This window comes from Tenrec ecaudatus, chromosome 6, assembly GCF_050624435.1.
Source record: "Tenrec ecaudatus isolate mTenEca1 chromosome 6, mTenEca1.hap1, whole genome shotgun sequence".
NCBI classification, from domain to species: Eukaryota; Metazoa; Chordata; class Mammalia; order Afrosoricida; family Tenrecidae; genus Tenrec; species Tenrec ecaudatus.
Genome location: NC_134535.1, coordinates 98,659,626 through 98,676,252, shown reverse-complemented (window position 1 = coordinate 98,676,252; position 16,627 = coordinate 98,659,626). Strand labels below are relative to the sequence as shown.

Genomic DNA, 16,627 nt, shown 5'->3' with positions numbered 1-16,627 from the left:
GGTTGTGTTCACTGTGACAAAGTTTGCCTCTGACAACAAACTCCAATATCAGGTTCTGGACATAATTTCCTGTTCTCTCTCCCTTAGTCCTATCATATTTCTTTAGCTTCACCATCAGTCCTGTTACTTCTACTTTCATTCACCACACCTTAAGTTCTCAAGATTTGCCTGTCTTAACTTGTCTTAACTTATAACAACAATAACAAAAAATCACATCAAAGGGAAACAGGTGTGAGATATGAAAAAAATAACAATCTATAATCTGTCAGGAGCCACGAGGGTGGAGCAGGGAGAGGGAGGGAAAAAGGGGAACTGATCTCTAGAGTTCAATAGAAAGTAAATGTCTAGAAAATCTTATCGCTGGGAATGAGGTGGAGTGCAGATTGGAGACCCAAAGCCCATCTGTAGGCAACTGGACATCCCCTTAACAGAAGGGTTGCTGGGAGGAGATGAGCCAGCCAGGGTGCAGTATAGCAACGATGAAACATACAACTCTCCTCTAGTTCTTAAATGTTTCCTCCCAACACCACCACCACCACCCGCCACTATCATGATCCCAATTCTACCTTACAAATCCGTCTAGACCAGAGGATGGACACTGGTACAAATAGGAACTGGAAACACAGGGAATCCAGGACAGATGATCCCTTCAGGAGCTGTGGTGAGAGTGGAGGGAAGGGTGGAGGGTGGAGGGTGGAGGGAAGGTGAAGTGGAAAGGGGGAATTGATTATAAGGATCTACATATAACCTCCTCCTTTGGGGACAGACAACAGAAAAATTGGTGAAGGGAGATGTCAGACAGTATAAGACATGACAAAATAGTAATAATTTATAAATTATCAAAGGTTCATGAGGGAGGGGGTGGCAGGGAGGGAGGGGAAAATGAGGAGCTGATGCCAGGGGCTTAGGTGGAGAGCAGATGTTTTGAGAATGATGAGGGCAATGAATGTACAAATGTGCTTCACACAATTGATGTATGTATGGATTGTAATAAGAGTTTTATGAGCCCCTAATAAAACGATTTAAAAAAAAAGAAAGGCACCTTTTAGATAATGCTTTCCAGAGAACTAGCACTCTGATTAAAAAAAAAAAGAACAGGCATGAAATTTACCTTCCAGCAAAGAGAAGAAGCAAAAACAAACAAACAAACAAACAAACAAAAAACCAAAAACAAAATAAAGAGTATGCTTCTGGGAGATATAATTTAAACAAAATGTTAGACCACTGATCATCTGTAACTGCCTCCTGCTCTCACATGAATCTGAGCACCATATTTATACTTAGAAAATAAGAAAATTCCAAGCCGAGAAATGAATGTGGCACCAGAAAGAATGCTTCTCTTAACTAAGGCAATTCCTATAAGTGCAGTTGCCTTAGTTGAGAGAAGTTTAAACTCATGATAAAAACATCTGAACGCATGGGGAAATAAATCACCGTGAGTAGAATTAAGCAAAAACAATGCATTTCTTGTTGTAACAAAACATAACCATGCATTGCATGTTGTAACATAAGCTATCCTTCAACAATTTCTACACAGTAACCATTCTTCCTCTTTGCTCCCAAATCATTCTGTGACTATTAACAGAAACCTATTGGCCCCTAAGCAAAAATTCTCCCTTTCCCTCTTCCTTCAACCCTGGAAACCACTAATAATCTTGGTTCTATATATTTGCTTATTTAATATAAGGGATATTGTACAATATTTTTCCTTACAAGACTGACTTTTTCCCTCAGCATGAAGTTTTCAATGTATATCCATGCTGTGGCATGCATTAAGACTTCATTTTTTTATGGCTAAGTAGTGTTTCACTGTGTATTTTTTATGGCTAAGTAGTGTTTCACTGTGTATATCCATTCACCTGTAGATGGACATTTTGGCTGTTTCCATATTTTGACTCTTGTGAAAAGTACTGAACTAAACATTGTACAGATTTCTGTCTCTGTTGCCGTCTTCATTTCTTCTGTGTCTAGATAGAGTATTGGGACTGTGGGGTATAAAAGATGGCATGGAGGAGTCATACCTTGACCACCTCTGGCTTCCTATCACCACAAGGCAGGGCTCAGACGTGCCTCTGACCTCCATCTTTCTTTACTCTATCCCGACACTCCTGTTGCTCCCAAAGCACGCTATGTCTACGTTGGGGTCAATAATTCATTGCAATGGCTACATAGAACTTACAGTTAAGGGGCTATTAGGGAAGTTAGCCAGTTCCCATGAATCAGGATTAGCACAGTAAGAGCACGGTCATTGGTCCGTTACCCACCTCCTTCCAGCAGGCAGCTGTGTCTCTAGTCCCCAGGCTCTTAGTTATGCAGTCCTTTGGTCTACCTGCCTTCACAGGCCAAGAAGACAGCCTGCTGCTCTGTTTCATGGTTTCATAGGCTCAGTGCGGCTCCTCTGTTCTAACGGTCTCCTTGCTTTGGCCTCTGGTATCTCTGGCCTTGGCCTTTGCCACTTCAGACAGGGATCCTGAATGTGCCCCAATTCCGATGGTCCTGGGATTTCTACATTCTTGCTGAGATTGCTCATCCTTATAGTCAGGGTAGTGGCAACCAAAACTGACCAATTCTCTCTATTGGTGTTAGACACACCCTATTTTCATAGCACTACCCAAGCATTTGGTGGGAGTTACAGAGACCCGGATAGAAGAGCTATCTTAAACAATTTCACTTGACCAAACTGGGTCATATGGTAATTCTAGGTTCAACTCTTTGAGTAACTACCAACATTCCCCATTGCCCCCACACCCCCCTGCCAAACAAAACCAAACAAAAATAACTCCCCCAGCTGTGCTCTTTTCTGTTCACACCAACAGGTGACATACCCATAACCCATGGGAGGTATGCGCATAACCTCCTAGCACCTGTTGCTTTCTGTTTTAACACTACCATTATATTACAGGTAGCATGGTATCTTACTGTGGCTGGGTTTGCATCTTCTTCATGGATAATTGGCTGTGTAGCTTAGGTGTTGGAAATCATCAGTTGTCTGCCTCTGTAATGATCTATAGTCTTGGAAACACTATATAAAACTGATATGTGTTGGAATCAACTAGATGGCTTTCATAACAGCTAAGGAGAAATCTTGGTGGGACGATGGGCCTGATTTGGTTCAGCTGCTAACCAAATCCGTGACTGTTTGAACCCACTCAGCAATTTCCTCTGGGAGAGATCTAGTGTTGCTGTTGTGAGGTACCGTTGAGTTGGTTCCGACTCATAGCGACCCTGTGCACCACAGAATGAAATGCTGTGTAGGCTGTGCCACGCTCACAATGGCTCGTGTGATTAAGACCACTGATGCAGCCACTGTGCCGCTCAATCTTGCTGAAGGTCTGCCCTGCTACCTTACCAGCACCACAATTCAAAGGCATACTTATTCAGTCTGCAGTCTTCCTTATTCAATGCCCAACTTTCACATGCATATGAGGTGATTCAGAAGACCATGGTTTGAGGTAGGTGCACCTTAGTCCTCAAAAGTGACATCCTTGCTTTTTAAAAAAAAAATCATTTTATTGGGGGCTTGTACAACTCTTATCACAGTCCACACACCCATCCATTGTGTCAAGCACATTCCTACATCTGCTGCTATCATCATTCTCAAAAACATTTGCTTTCTGCTTGAGCCCCTAGTATCAGCTCCTCATTTCCCCCCTCCCTCCCCGCCACCCCTCACTCATGAACACTTGATAATTTATAAATTATTATTTTGTCATGTCTTACACCGCCCAATGTCTCCCTTCACCCACTTTTCTGTTGTTCATCCCCCTAGGAGGGGTTTATATGGATTTCTATTTCATGAGCACTGATTGTGGATCCAAGCACGACTAAATCCTTGACAATTTCAACCTTTTCTCTGTTAACATGATGTTAACGCTTGGTCCAGTTGGGAGGATTTTGGCTTTCTTTGCACTCAGTTGTAATCCATACTGAAGGCTGTAATCCTTGATCTTCATCAGCAAGCGCTTCGAGTTCTCCTCATTGTGTCATTTGTGTATTGCAGACTGTTAAAAAGCCTTCCTCCAGCCCTGCTGCTGCATAAAACCCACCCTGATGATTGGCTCAGAATACTGATGGAATAAATATGGTGAGAGATGCACCCTTGATGCACACCATAATCAGTTCTGCGCTGTCACTCGTGGTTGATATGAGTCAAAACGGACTCAATGGCATCCAACAATAACAAGAACAATGATGTGGAGTGGCTTTTCATGTGCTTCTCACCATTCTGAATGTTCTCTTTGGTAAAAAATCTGTTTAAGTTTTCTGGTCACAATGGATGTTTGCAAGAGTTAAAAGCAACAGAGGTAAATGCTGTTGTACACACAATCCTGCAACTATGGAGATCTACGAGTGGATACTTGGATGGACATGAAGGCTGAACCGATTGGAAATGGTGGGAATACACCCATGCAACACATAGGTTCAACAGAGGACAGCTGCATATTTACATTGCTGCAAATATATCCATGAATGAGTAGAGCATACAGAGGACAAAGTTATGAAAAATTCTTGGATCTATTGAAATGTTGAGGATACAAGTCACATATTCTGGGGATCAGGACCATAGTCTCAGTGACACCCAGGCCAGTTGGCATCACATAGGTCACAAAGACAATATTCTATATCCTAATTTGATGAGTCGCGACTGGGATCTTAAAAGCTCGTGAGTAGCCATCATAAGTGCACCTATTGGAACTATTGTATGGAGAGTGATAAAGATAGAAAGACACATGGAAATAATTAGTCCAGTGGATTAACAGATCACCCAAACATCAGTGTCCTCACTCTGAGACAAGAAGAACTAGATAGGGCCCCGCGACCACTATGAACTGCCCTAAAAAGGATCACATTAGAAAGTGCTAGATAGAATGGGAGAGAATTATGGAGCCCAACTCCGTCAATAGCAGACCAGGCTGAGCGCTCCAATAGACTGTGGGACCCCTAGCATGATGGCCCATATCCTTCAGAGCTGGAACTGAATTCACCTGAGGGTTAATCCGTTTAAGATCCAAAGTTCAACCTTTACCCAAAGAGGGCTCAGAAGGTTAGAGAAGTAGGAATAGAAACAAGAAACTTAGGGAGGAAATGAGATAGTGATAATATATTGAAGGGGTTGCAGAATTGCAGGAGATGAATTGAATTAGAAAGTGTGTGAATTCCTTCCTGACACATTGCTGAAGACAAAGCGGGAGCATAAGCAAATGTGGTGAAGAAAGCTGATGTTGCCCGGCTATCAAAAGATATAGATAGCATCTGGGGTCTTAAAGGCTTGAAGGTAAACAAGCAGCCATCTAGCTCAGAAGCAACGAAGCCCACATGGGAGAAACACACCAGCCTGTGTGATCACGAGGTGCTGAAGGGAACAGATATCAGGCATCATCAGAACAAAAAAATCTTATCATTGTGAATGTGTGGGAGTGCGGAATGGAGACCCAAAGCCCATATATAGGTAATTGGACATCCCCTTATGGAAGGGTTGCGGGGAGGAGACGAGCCAGTCAGGGTGCAGTGCTGCAACAATGAAACATACAACTTTCTTCCAGTTCCTAAATGCTTCCTCCCCACTCACTATCATGATCCCAATTGTACCTTGCAAGTCTGGCTAGACCAGAGGATGTACACTGGTACAGATAGGAACTGGAAACACAGGGAATCCAGGACAGATGATCCCTTCAGGACCAGTGGTGAGAGTAGTGATACCGGGAGGGTAGAGGGTGGGTGGGTGAGAAAGGGGGAACCGATTACAAGGATCAACATATAATCTCCTCCCTGGGGGAAGGACAACAGAAAAGTGGGTGGAGGGAGACGTTGGACAGGTCAAGATATGACAAAATAATGATTTATAAATTATCAAGGGTTCATGAGGGAGGGGGTAATGGGGAGGAAGGGGGAAATCAGGAGCTGATGCCAGGGGCTTACGTGGAGAGCAAATGTTTTGAGAATGATGAGGGCCATGAATGTACAAATGTGCTTTACACAATCGAGGTATGTATGGATTGTGATAAGAATTGTATGAGCCCCTAAGAAAATTATTTTTTTTAAAGTGTGTGAAATTGTTGAATGTAAAAATATTACCTGCCCTGAAAATCTTCATTTAATGCACAATAAAAAGAAGAAAAAAGGAACACTTGTTTTAGTCTTCTGTTCATGCTTTCCTTGGATTATCTGTCCTTTTGATGTTAAATGGTAATTTTACATTGTTTAGAACATCAATCAACTACTATCTTATTTCCTCAAAATGCTACTCAGATGGTAGCCCTTGTACAGCACTGCTTGATGTGACTGCTGGTATGATGTCTGGATTAGCTCCTGATAAAATGGTCTGGGGAAAAAAGATTACTCAAACTGCTCAGCCAGAGCGCCTTTTCTCTCGCTAAAGCTACAAGACATTTCATTCTTACCTTTCCTGACTTTTTGTCAGAGCTTTTGACACTCTGGGCAATACTTCCTCTTGACAACTTTCATCTCCCAGTCTGTTTTCACGGCAGCCTGTCTTCTTCTGTCCTTTCCCTTTTGGCAGTTGCCTCCCACACAGAGCTTCTTTTCCTCCCACTAAATATCTGTTCTCTAGGACTCTGTGCCCAGTCATCTTCTCTTCTGATTCAATACACTTTCTCTGAGTCTCTCATTTCATTCCTTTAGTTCTACCTCTGTTGTATATATTAATAACTTTAATTTTTTATCTCCATTTATGCTTTAAAAATAATTTTATCAGGGGCTCTTATAACAATCCGTACATCAATTGTTTCTACCACATTTGTATATATGTTGCCATCATCGTTTCCATCTGCTTTTGGTTCCGGTGAGTTGGTACTGAGTTGGTCCTGACTTGGGGTGATCCCATGCACGATGGAGCAAAATAATGCCCAGTCCTGTGTCACTCCTATGATCAGCTATAGAGCAGATCCTGGTGGTGTTACTTTATTAAGTTATCCTGGAAAACATACGAGCTAGAAGCAGTCTGGGTCCTGAAATGACATTTTCTCAGCTAGAAGAAAGCACAGCAAAGCCTTATTCATTCAGATTCAATGAAGGAAATAGGAGAATCTGAAATGGGACAGTCTTTAGAATGTGCTCAATAAGGGAAACAAACCATCAGATTTGCCACAGGGAGATTGTACATTCAGCTTGAGGAAGTTTTTGAGAATGGCTGTTCGTCAGTTGACTCCCTGTGCTGCAAATACTACTAATTCATAGGCTTTCACTATATTCATTTCCAGTTTTCATGGGCCATTTCCAGATTTATTTTGAGAGGTGTCTATTTAAATCTCTCATCTGTTTTTCCATTGAGATTAAAGAACATCTTTCTGTTGTTGAATTGATGAGTCTGCTGTATTTTCTGAATTTGTTGCAAACATCTTTTTATACATCTTAGTGAGGACTTTTGATAACATAAATTCTTATTTTTAATGTGGTTCAGTTTATTGGATCTTTATTTTATGGCTAGTGATTTTTTTGGATATGATTTTTTAATTAAATCATTTTATTGGGGGTTTGTACAACTCTTATCACAATCCACACATATATCCGTTGTGTCAAGCACTTTTGTATATTTGCTTCCCTCATCATTCTCAAAACATTTGCTTTCTACTTGAGCCTCTGGTATTCGCTCCTCAGGGCTAGTGCTTTTAGGGTGTACTTTAAAGAAATCTTTCTCTATTCCACTTCATAAAGATATTATTCTATGTTATCATTTAGAAACTTTACCATCTTACTTTTCATATTAAAAGCTCAAGTCATTAAGAGTTCTTTTTGGGATAAGGCATAAGGATAGGGGTTATGCTCAATTTTTATCCTCAAAGGATATTAAATGATTTTCATGTACTTTAGGGACTTGAAAAGTGCTTTGTCAACTATTTTTTTAACTCCAGTAGTATTAATATTTAATCCTTTAATCTACCAGAGTACACAGAGACAATGGGTTCAAACAGGACAATTGGAAGGATGGCACAGGACTCGACAGCGTTTCATTTGACTGTGTGTGTGGCTCACTCTGAGTCAGAACCGACTCAATGGCACCTAACAATGGCATTGCTGTTTTAAGAAATGACCTAAAACTCAGCGACTTAAAACAATGCAAATTTATTGCGTTACAGTGCTGGCAGGTTATAGTCTCGAAAGCGCCTTTGGGCCAAAATCAAGGTGGCAGCAGAAGGTGCATTTCTTCTAAAGATTCTAGTGAAGGATCTGTTTCCTTGTATTTTCCAGGTTCTGGCTGCTGTGCTTTGATCCATAATCAATGAAGAAATCAAATGATGTATTACATTGCACATGACCTCTTTAAAGTATTCGAAAGCAGAGATATCATTTTGAGGATCCAGGTGGACCTGACCCAAGCCAGGGCATTTTCAATCACTCATTTGCATGGGGCAGCGGGGTGGCGAACAAAGACCATCGAAGGACTGAGGCATTTGAATCAGGGTGCTGGTGAAGAATAAAGGAAGCACCGTGGAGTCCGGATTCCACGTCTCCTTGAACCAAGGTGGGAACACTTCCTCTCATGTCCTTGGGACATGTTAGCAGGACACGCTCACGGAGCAGGACACCGTGCTCGGTAAAGTGGAGGGTCAGTGAAAAAGAGGCACACCCTCATGAGATGGGCTGAGGAGTGGCTGCAACCACAGCTTCAAACACAGCAGTGACTGTGAGGCCGGTGCAAATCGGGGCAAAGTTTCACTCTGTGTGCATAGGGGTTTTATGGGTTGAGACTGACTTGACAGGACCTCACTAAACAAACAAACAAACAGAACAGAAAAGAGAAACAAAAATAGAAACAGAGCTGCCTGCATCTCTTTGCTAGTGACCTCCTCCATCTTCAAAGCCCATTATTGCTTCTGCTTTGTTTTCTCTCTGATTTTGACTCTTCTGGTTTCCTCTTACCAGGAATCGTGATAATAAAGTGCTCTCCCACATAATCCATGCTAATTATTCCACTTCCAAGATGGCATGTTCACAAGCTCTGGGGATTCGGAGGAGACATTTTTGGGGAAAGAGAACATTTCTGTATCACATAAAGTTTTCTTAAAAAGAGTAAAGTTTACCACTCCACCTCCCTAACTCATTATTAGACTATCCATTATATAAATTAACGTATTTCTCATTAACTATAAACTAATGTCAGAATTTTCTGTTTACTTTCCTTAGGAAGACATCTATTTCAGTTTAAGATTTTGTTTTCAAGTATTTACAATACTTGTCCGTCAGTTGCTCAGAACTACATCTGTAGGATCACATGGTAAACAGATTGGCCCGTATTTTGAAGTATGCTTAATAGTCTCTATTTCAATTCAATTAATCCCTCTAGACATGATAGAAACAAAGATCTTTATTGCATCAATGATATATTTGCTCATTAAAACTATGAAAAGTCATAATAAGAAAATATGAACAAAAAATAAAAATTTTAATAGAAAGTATCTTATAACTTAATGAAGAGCTTTCATATCCTTGCTCCATGCCGATAACGATTGTCTCCTAGGCTGAGGATAAGTATGACTGTAAATCCTTTGACATGATGAGGGTATTGTGAAGATTTCTCCTTTGTTTGAGTCTCTTTTGGGTCTGGCCCTTTCTAAGATCTTACCTTTTAAATTTTCTGTTAGATTATTATTAAAAATATGAATTGTATCTTATTCAGCACTATTTCCTTTGCTCCTATACACGTGCCTATTGTATAGTAAGTTCTTAAATGAAAAAATCAAGTATTTAAATGAATGAGTGAACTTAGAATCTAGGTAATAAACTAGCATTCAGAGCTTACATGGCACACATATACGTGCATCCACAGGAAGACAGAAGAACTCTCAGTCTGGGTTGCATAGAAGATCTCGGAACCAAAGAAGCTCAGATCCAAGTTTAAAAGAATTACTTCATATTGAATGCTACTCAGAACACAGCTTAAAACGCTCAGAGATAGAAATGATTGTTTTAATTCTGACATTTTTAGTTACGTTGGCTGGGAAATACTAAGAGGGGGAGGCCTGGTTACACAGTGGTTAATGGGTTAACTAGAAGGTTGGCAGTTCACACCCACAGGCTGCTCGCTCAGCAGGAGAAAAGTGTGGCAGTCAGCCCCGTAAGTAAAGATCACAGCTTTGGAAACTTCATGGGACTGTTCTGCTCTGCCCTACACACTTGCTGTGAGTTGGTATCAACTCTCTAGCAGTGGGATTTTTGGTAGAAGTTTTTACAAAGGTTTCCATATTTAAAGAAAATAAATGTTTTGGGGAAATCCAGCCTGGGAAGTATGATGATAAATTCATGCCTGTGTCTCCACTCAATCACTCCCTCAATGCAAGAACACGTTGTTCCAGTAAACTGGCATTCCATGATGCTCACCTTCCCGGCACGATCGCTGAAGACAAAGCGGGTTTATGAGCAAATGTGGTGAAGAAAGCTGATGGTGCCCGGCTATCAAAAGATACAGCAACTGGGGTCTTAAAGGCTTGAAGATAAACAAGTGGCCATCTAGCAAAGAAGAAACAAAGCCCACATAGAAGAAACACACCAGCCTGTGTGATCACAAGGTGTCGATGGGATTGGGTATCAGGCATCAAAGAACAAAAAGTCATATCATTGTGAATGAGGGGGACTGTGGAGTGGGGACCCAAAGCCCATCTGTAGGCAACTTACAGAAGGGTTGCGGGGAGGAGATGAGCCAGTCAGGGTGCAGTATAGCAATGATGAAGCATACAACTTTCCTCTAGCTCTTAAATGCTTCCTCCCCTCCCCACCATCCGCCACGACCACAATCACAATTCTACCTTACAAATCCAGCTAGACCAGAGGATGTACACTGGTATAGATAGGAATTGGAAACACAGGGAATCCAGGACAGATAAACGCCTCAGGACCAGTGGTGAGAGTGACTATACTGGGAGGGTGGAGGGAAAGTAGGGTGGGAAGGGGGAACCAATTACAAGGATCTACATATAACCCCCTCCCTGGGGGACGAACAATAGGAAAGTGGGTGAAGGGAGACGTTGGACAGTGTAAGACATGACAAAATAATAATTTATAAATTATCGCAGGTTCATGAGGGTGGTGTGGGGAGGAAGGGTAAAAATAAGAAACTGATACCAAGGACTCAAGTAGAAAGCAAATGTTTGGAGAATGATGAGGGAAACAAATGTACAAATGTGCTTGTCACAATGGATGTATGTGTGGATTGTGATCAGAGTTGTACGAGCCCCCAATAAAATGATTTTAAAAATTCATGATTTTGTGGCATTGAGGGCTCCCAGGTAATTCCCCACTCCTGTTTCTCTTTGTGCACAATTACACCTTGCTGCAAACCACAGCAGTGCGAGGAAGTTTGGCTGTCTTCTTTCGCAGTGCTAAAATAAGAGAAACACTGGTTTTGGCCTTTCACAACTTATTCAAAACAAAGAGCAAGCTTCTGTGTAAACCCATTTTTATTAATGGATCAATATGATCCCTTAAATAGACTAAGTAAGCAGGTGGATATTATCTGGAGGTATTATCTGTTTTCCATGCTCTTTAATTATTCCCTTTTGAAATGAGAAATTTTTGTATATTTTTATTACAATATTTTTGTTACCTACAAGATTATTTTTCTGAGGATGGATATTTAGGGAATAACCTGTTCTTGGAGAATTTATTTTAATCATTTTATGGTCCTGGCAAAGAACAGTTTCAATAACTAGATATTTATAGAATCCCTGCATAAGTAGCATGGTGTAATATAGGGAAGGGAATAAGCTTTTGCTTTATTTGAGGTGAGGGGGTGGGGCATGGTGGCAAAGTGTATCTGGTAAGAAAAACAGCTCTTTGTTTTGTGGTTGGATCTTTGGGACACAAAAGCTCAGATATCCTTTCCAAGTTGTTTTTGCCTGCTGGTGCATTCTTCCTTGTTTCCATAACAACACTTTGATTTCCCAGGGAACCACGGCTTTCCCAGGTCAGTTCATGTGACAAAGGTGGCGCTGACAGTTTCACACTGGGGGACGAGCCCCAGGTCTGGCCCACCCGAGCATTACAGCCATCACTGTGGGCTCAGAAGAGGGCAGGAAACCGCAACCAGAGAGTGAGCCTCATTCTCTGTATTCTTCAGGAGTTATTGTTTTCTTTCCTAGGTGGATATTAGGCAAGTATAATGAAGTAATAAGTGATTTTACTTGGGAGGCACGAGGGGTTAATTCTCATCTTCTAGCCTCTACCTGGTAAAGTAGAAGGTCAGCAAAGGGGAGGAAGACTCTCAGGGAGATGGAATGGGACAGTGGCTGCAACAATGGGCTCAAATATAAACATCATTGTGAAGATGGCACGAGACTGGACAATATTTAGCTCTGGTATACAGATGATTGCTGAATCAGCACTGCTCTGTGTGGCAGTTACATATTCTGGTGTCAATTTGAGAGGATTAAGAGTGAAGGGGTGGAGTTCAGCCTCTCAGTCAGGTGGCAGCACATCATTTGGAGGTGCCAACAAGATACTAGTAAATAGCTCGCGGGAGGTGGGACACTTGCTCACTCCCTGGGAAACATTACAGCTGACAAGACACATGGAACTATGCTAGTACCCTGAGGTGGAGGAGCCATGTGGAGACCCACCCCAGTGCTGAGATGCTTACAACACCACTGGATCCACGTCCCACCCACTGGTCTATGATCTCTCTACATTTGGCATCATTGCTGCGTTTTGTGAGTCTATAGAGGACTCTATAGATCGGTATAGGACATATGGGCTAATATTGTACTTAAGGACTTGATCTGGACTGGGCTGGGATGTTTTCTCAATACTCAATTACTCTTGTATATAAAGCTCTTTCTTATATACATGAGTGCCTATAAATTTTGTTTCTCTAGTCTACCTAGAGCAGGGGTCCTCAAACTTTTTAAACAAAGGGCCAGTTCTTATTGGAAGGCAGGACTATCGTTTTTTTAAAAAAATATTTATTTATTTTTTTTAGGACTATCGTTTTAAAAAAAACTATGAACAAATTCCTATGCACACTGCACACATCTTATTTTGAAGTAAAAAAACAAATAGGGCAAAAACACCTGGCGGGCTGGATAAATGTCTATGGCCCACGGGCCATAGTTTGAGGACATCTGACCTAGAGTAACACAATGTTCTCCTATAAAGATTCTTGTTTTTAAAAACCCGATTGAGCAATTCTACTGCATCATATGTGGATTGGGTTAAGGCAGAATCGACTCGATGGCAAAAGGGGTTTTGTTTTCTGTATCTTGGCCCTCACAGTCTCAGGTCTTTGGGATTGAACCCAACACAGAGAAGCAGAGCCCAGAGGTGGAGACTGTTCGAATCCTATATTTTTTTGGAGCATCTTGACCTTCCCATAATGCAGCGCTTCTCAGCCTGTGGGTTGCAACCCCTTTGTGTGTGTGTGTGTGTGTGTGTGTGAAGCAACCTTTTCACAAGGGTCACCCACTTCATAAAAGTAGCAAAATTATAGTTATGACGCAGCAACAGAAATAATGTTATGGTTTGGGGTCACCACAACATGAGGAACTGTATAAAAGGGTCACGACATTGGGAAGGTTGAGAACCGCGAAATTCCTCTTTTCTGCTTTACCCAGTTTGAAGTGGTATTTTATGCTTTGTAACCAAAAAAGAGTTCTGACTAATACAAAGTTGTACCCAAGTAAGAAGCGTGTTATACATCATGTGTGCTGCTCATTTTACAATGCATTGTGTTCATCAGTGTATTATAGTGGCATATGTTTACGTGGTATTGACTTTTATTTCTTTGTGGTCTCGGGGATTTAAGTCTTCACCGTGTTTTCTGTTGAAGCAGAGGTCTGAATCCCAGCAGTAGAGTCTCACTACCCTCTCCTTGAGTTTCTAATGCAGTCTCTCTCTCATTCCTTCTCTGCTCTGCTCTCTCGGATGCAGAAGAAATTGCTGTTTCCACACTAGGGACGGTCCTCGCTAGGGTGGCTAGCCTCTATCCAGGAGGTGTGGGGGTTTTTGCACCACTGGTGGAGCGGCCACTCAAGCTGGTGAGGTTGGTAGGCTGTAGCCATGTGCACTTGGCCCCTCTGTTCACTTGGCTAGCTGCCAGGCCTGGGATCTTTCAATCTCTCGCCTGTGCGGATGCTGAAGGGTAAGCATGAGAGCAACAGATGCATTCCTTGCTCGGACAAGAAAATCTGACTGGCCACCTGAGAGTCCATCAGGGCTGAGGCAGTACGTGTCACACCACAAAATGCAGATGCTTAGCTTCACATAGGGCCAGTACCATGGGACCCAAATGTGAAGTTGGCTGAGTCTCCCACGCCTAACAAGACCAGCTCATTCTTGGGCTATGGCACTTAGCCTGTGCCTAGTCTTCTCCAGTGCAACATATCTCGGGCTGATTGGCTACAAAGAATCCCACTGCTCTCAGGACAGGCTGCTAACTGGCCTGGAGCAAACACAGAACTTCAATTATTTATCGTTAGATTACTGGGGTACTACCAAATTCTATCTATGACGTCTTGACCATGGCTTATACACTTCTTGACCATGGCTTATTACGGCTAAAAGCTAAACATCACCAAAAGCAACATTTTCAGACCATTGAATGAATGTGAATAAGGCCAAAATTTACTTCTGGGAATGTCACGAGACATGCACATTGTATGTGTAGTTGTGTTTCACCAAGACTTTTAAGCATGATCCCATTACTTTCTTCTGCCCATAATATTTATGAGGATGCACATTATTGATGTGGGTGGACTACCTCTGGAAACCCTCGGAGGGCTGCACCCAAGTCTGACAGGGCTTTACAGAGCAGTGACGGAAGGCCCTGGAAGGTGAAACATCCTCTTGAAATTCCTGAGGGCTGGCTTGAGTCAAGTGAGAAGACCTTTGCTCTTATCTCATTATCTTATCTCTGAAACTATAGTAGGTATGTCTGCAATGTCATTACTTTTAAAAGAAAAACAAGCTTGCTACTCACTGGTCCACTTCCTGCTGTGAGATTCTGGAGAGCTCCCAAAGAGGCTTCTTGTGTGTAGTTTCGGACACTCTTGGCAATTAAGGACAAATACATCCTTATCACAATGGAGTGCCACAGCCATTCCACACCCTTGGGGTTGCTCTTTTCTTCTGGCATGGGCAGGTCCTGGAACTGCTAACCACATACACAATGGAATCTACAGTTAGTACACCTCAAGCAATCTCAACAATTCCATACCCAGCCCAAGAGACCAGAAACACTGCCTTGTTGAGAAAGACAATGCACAGAATGAGAAGCCCTTGAAATACAAATAAATAACAAATATGTACAGTTCTAATCACTTAACTTCTTACTCATGATGATATTGCTTCCTAACAGCCCCTCCCACATTTCACAGTGGGAACAAACTCAGAGAATTAAGCATAAGCTCTCCTGGAATCATTTCAGGCTGCTGTTAAGGCTAAAAGCTAAATTAGTCACATACATGCTAGTGATAAGAAAAAGCAGGCCTGTTCCCCCAGAGGCTTATGAAGTTGTTTGGGACAACATCAGTGTTCTAAATTTACCAGTTGTTTTCCAAGTTCAAGAATACCCTGATACTCAGGAGTAGGAGAGAAGGTCATATTTTTTCTCTCTCCCAGTTTCCTTATCAGTATGGAAATAGAGTTGTTGTTGCACACGGAGTTTTGTCTCTCCAAAGTATGTTTTTGGAATGTCCAAAGCTCATACGAGGGTTGCTTTTAAGGTTAAAACCATGTGTATACTATTGACTATGTTCTACGAAGCTTATTTCCTAATCTATATGAGATCTAGCAGCATGATTTAATAGTTAAACATAAAGATGTGGAACAGAATCCCTGAGAATCAAATTGTAGACCTTTTATGTATTTGCTGAATTATTCTGGGATTAAATAACTAATCTTTCTGTACCTCTGTTTTCTCATCAATAATTAATATTAATAATCCATGTCTCATAGAGTTGATGCATTTAAAGTAGTTCTTGACATACTAAGCACTAGGAATGTACATGTGGGCCTCCTCCCCCCTCCCTCCCTCTCCCTCTCTTGTTCCCTTTCTCCCTCCCTCATTGTCTCAAGGGCCTCCCCATGTACCTCTTTCACTTTCCTGCTCCGACTGCCAAAACACCCAATACTCTTGTTGTTGTCTGACTGGATATTCCGGTTTTGAACGTAGATACACTGAGAATATTTCTCTGGGAGCTCTGTCTCCAGCTGATAGGAAAGGTTATGAAGAACACATACAGAGTTCTCTGTGGCCTGGGAAAGAAGAGTGAGAATGTTCATTACATACATGTAGTCACACTGTGTTTTAATTCCAGTTTTTCCTTAAGCTTTTTGAAGCCTTCTTGCATAAGGCTGGGGTTTGGTGTACTCAAACTGTGGGGCTCTGGGGAGGGTGGAATACATATAGCTTGAAAGGCAAAGGTGGGATCCTAAATGGTAGCAAGCTCAATGCAAAGGAGTCAGGGCTGAGTGTTTTGTTCTTAAAGCAATGAAAAGTCTGTCTAATTTACTTTTAGGGGAGTGAGTCATAGCTTAGTAGTTGCTCTGTGGAATTGGATCTTAAGAGAAGATGTTGTTTGTAGAAACCAATTGGGAGTTTATTGTGATGATCAGTAAGAAGCTGTATAAACTAGGACCTCAGCAGGAGCGCCATAGAGGAGCGAATGAGCCAAAGGCA

General features: G+C 41.8%; 1 protein-coding gene across 1 annotated transcript in view; it reads right to left on the bottom strand.

Annotated features, from left to right (window-relative positions):
• Positions 1 to 16,627, bottom strand: part of PKP2 (plakophilin 2) — a 107,346-nt gene that overhangs the window by 8,326 nt on the left and 82,393 nt on the right. The window contains exons 8-9 of the mRNA XM_075551892.1: positions 16,039 to 16,203; positions 14,927 to 15,100 (exon numbers count right to left, since the gene is read on the bottom strand). Coding sequence (XP_075408007.1) covers positions 14,927 to 15,100; positions 16,039 to 16,203 — 339 coding nt within the window. The remainder of the gene's footprint in view (positions 1 to 14,926; positions 15,101 to 16,038; positions 16,204 to 16,627) is intronic.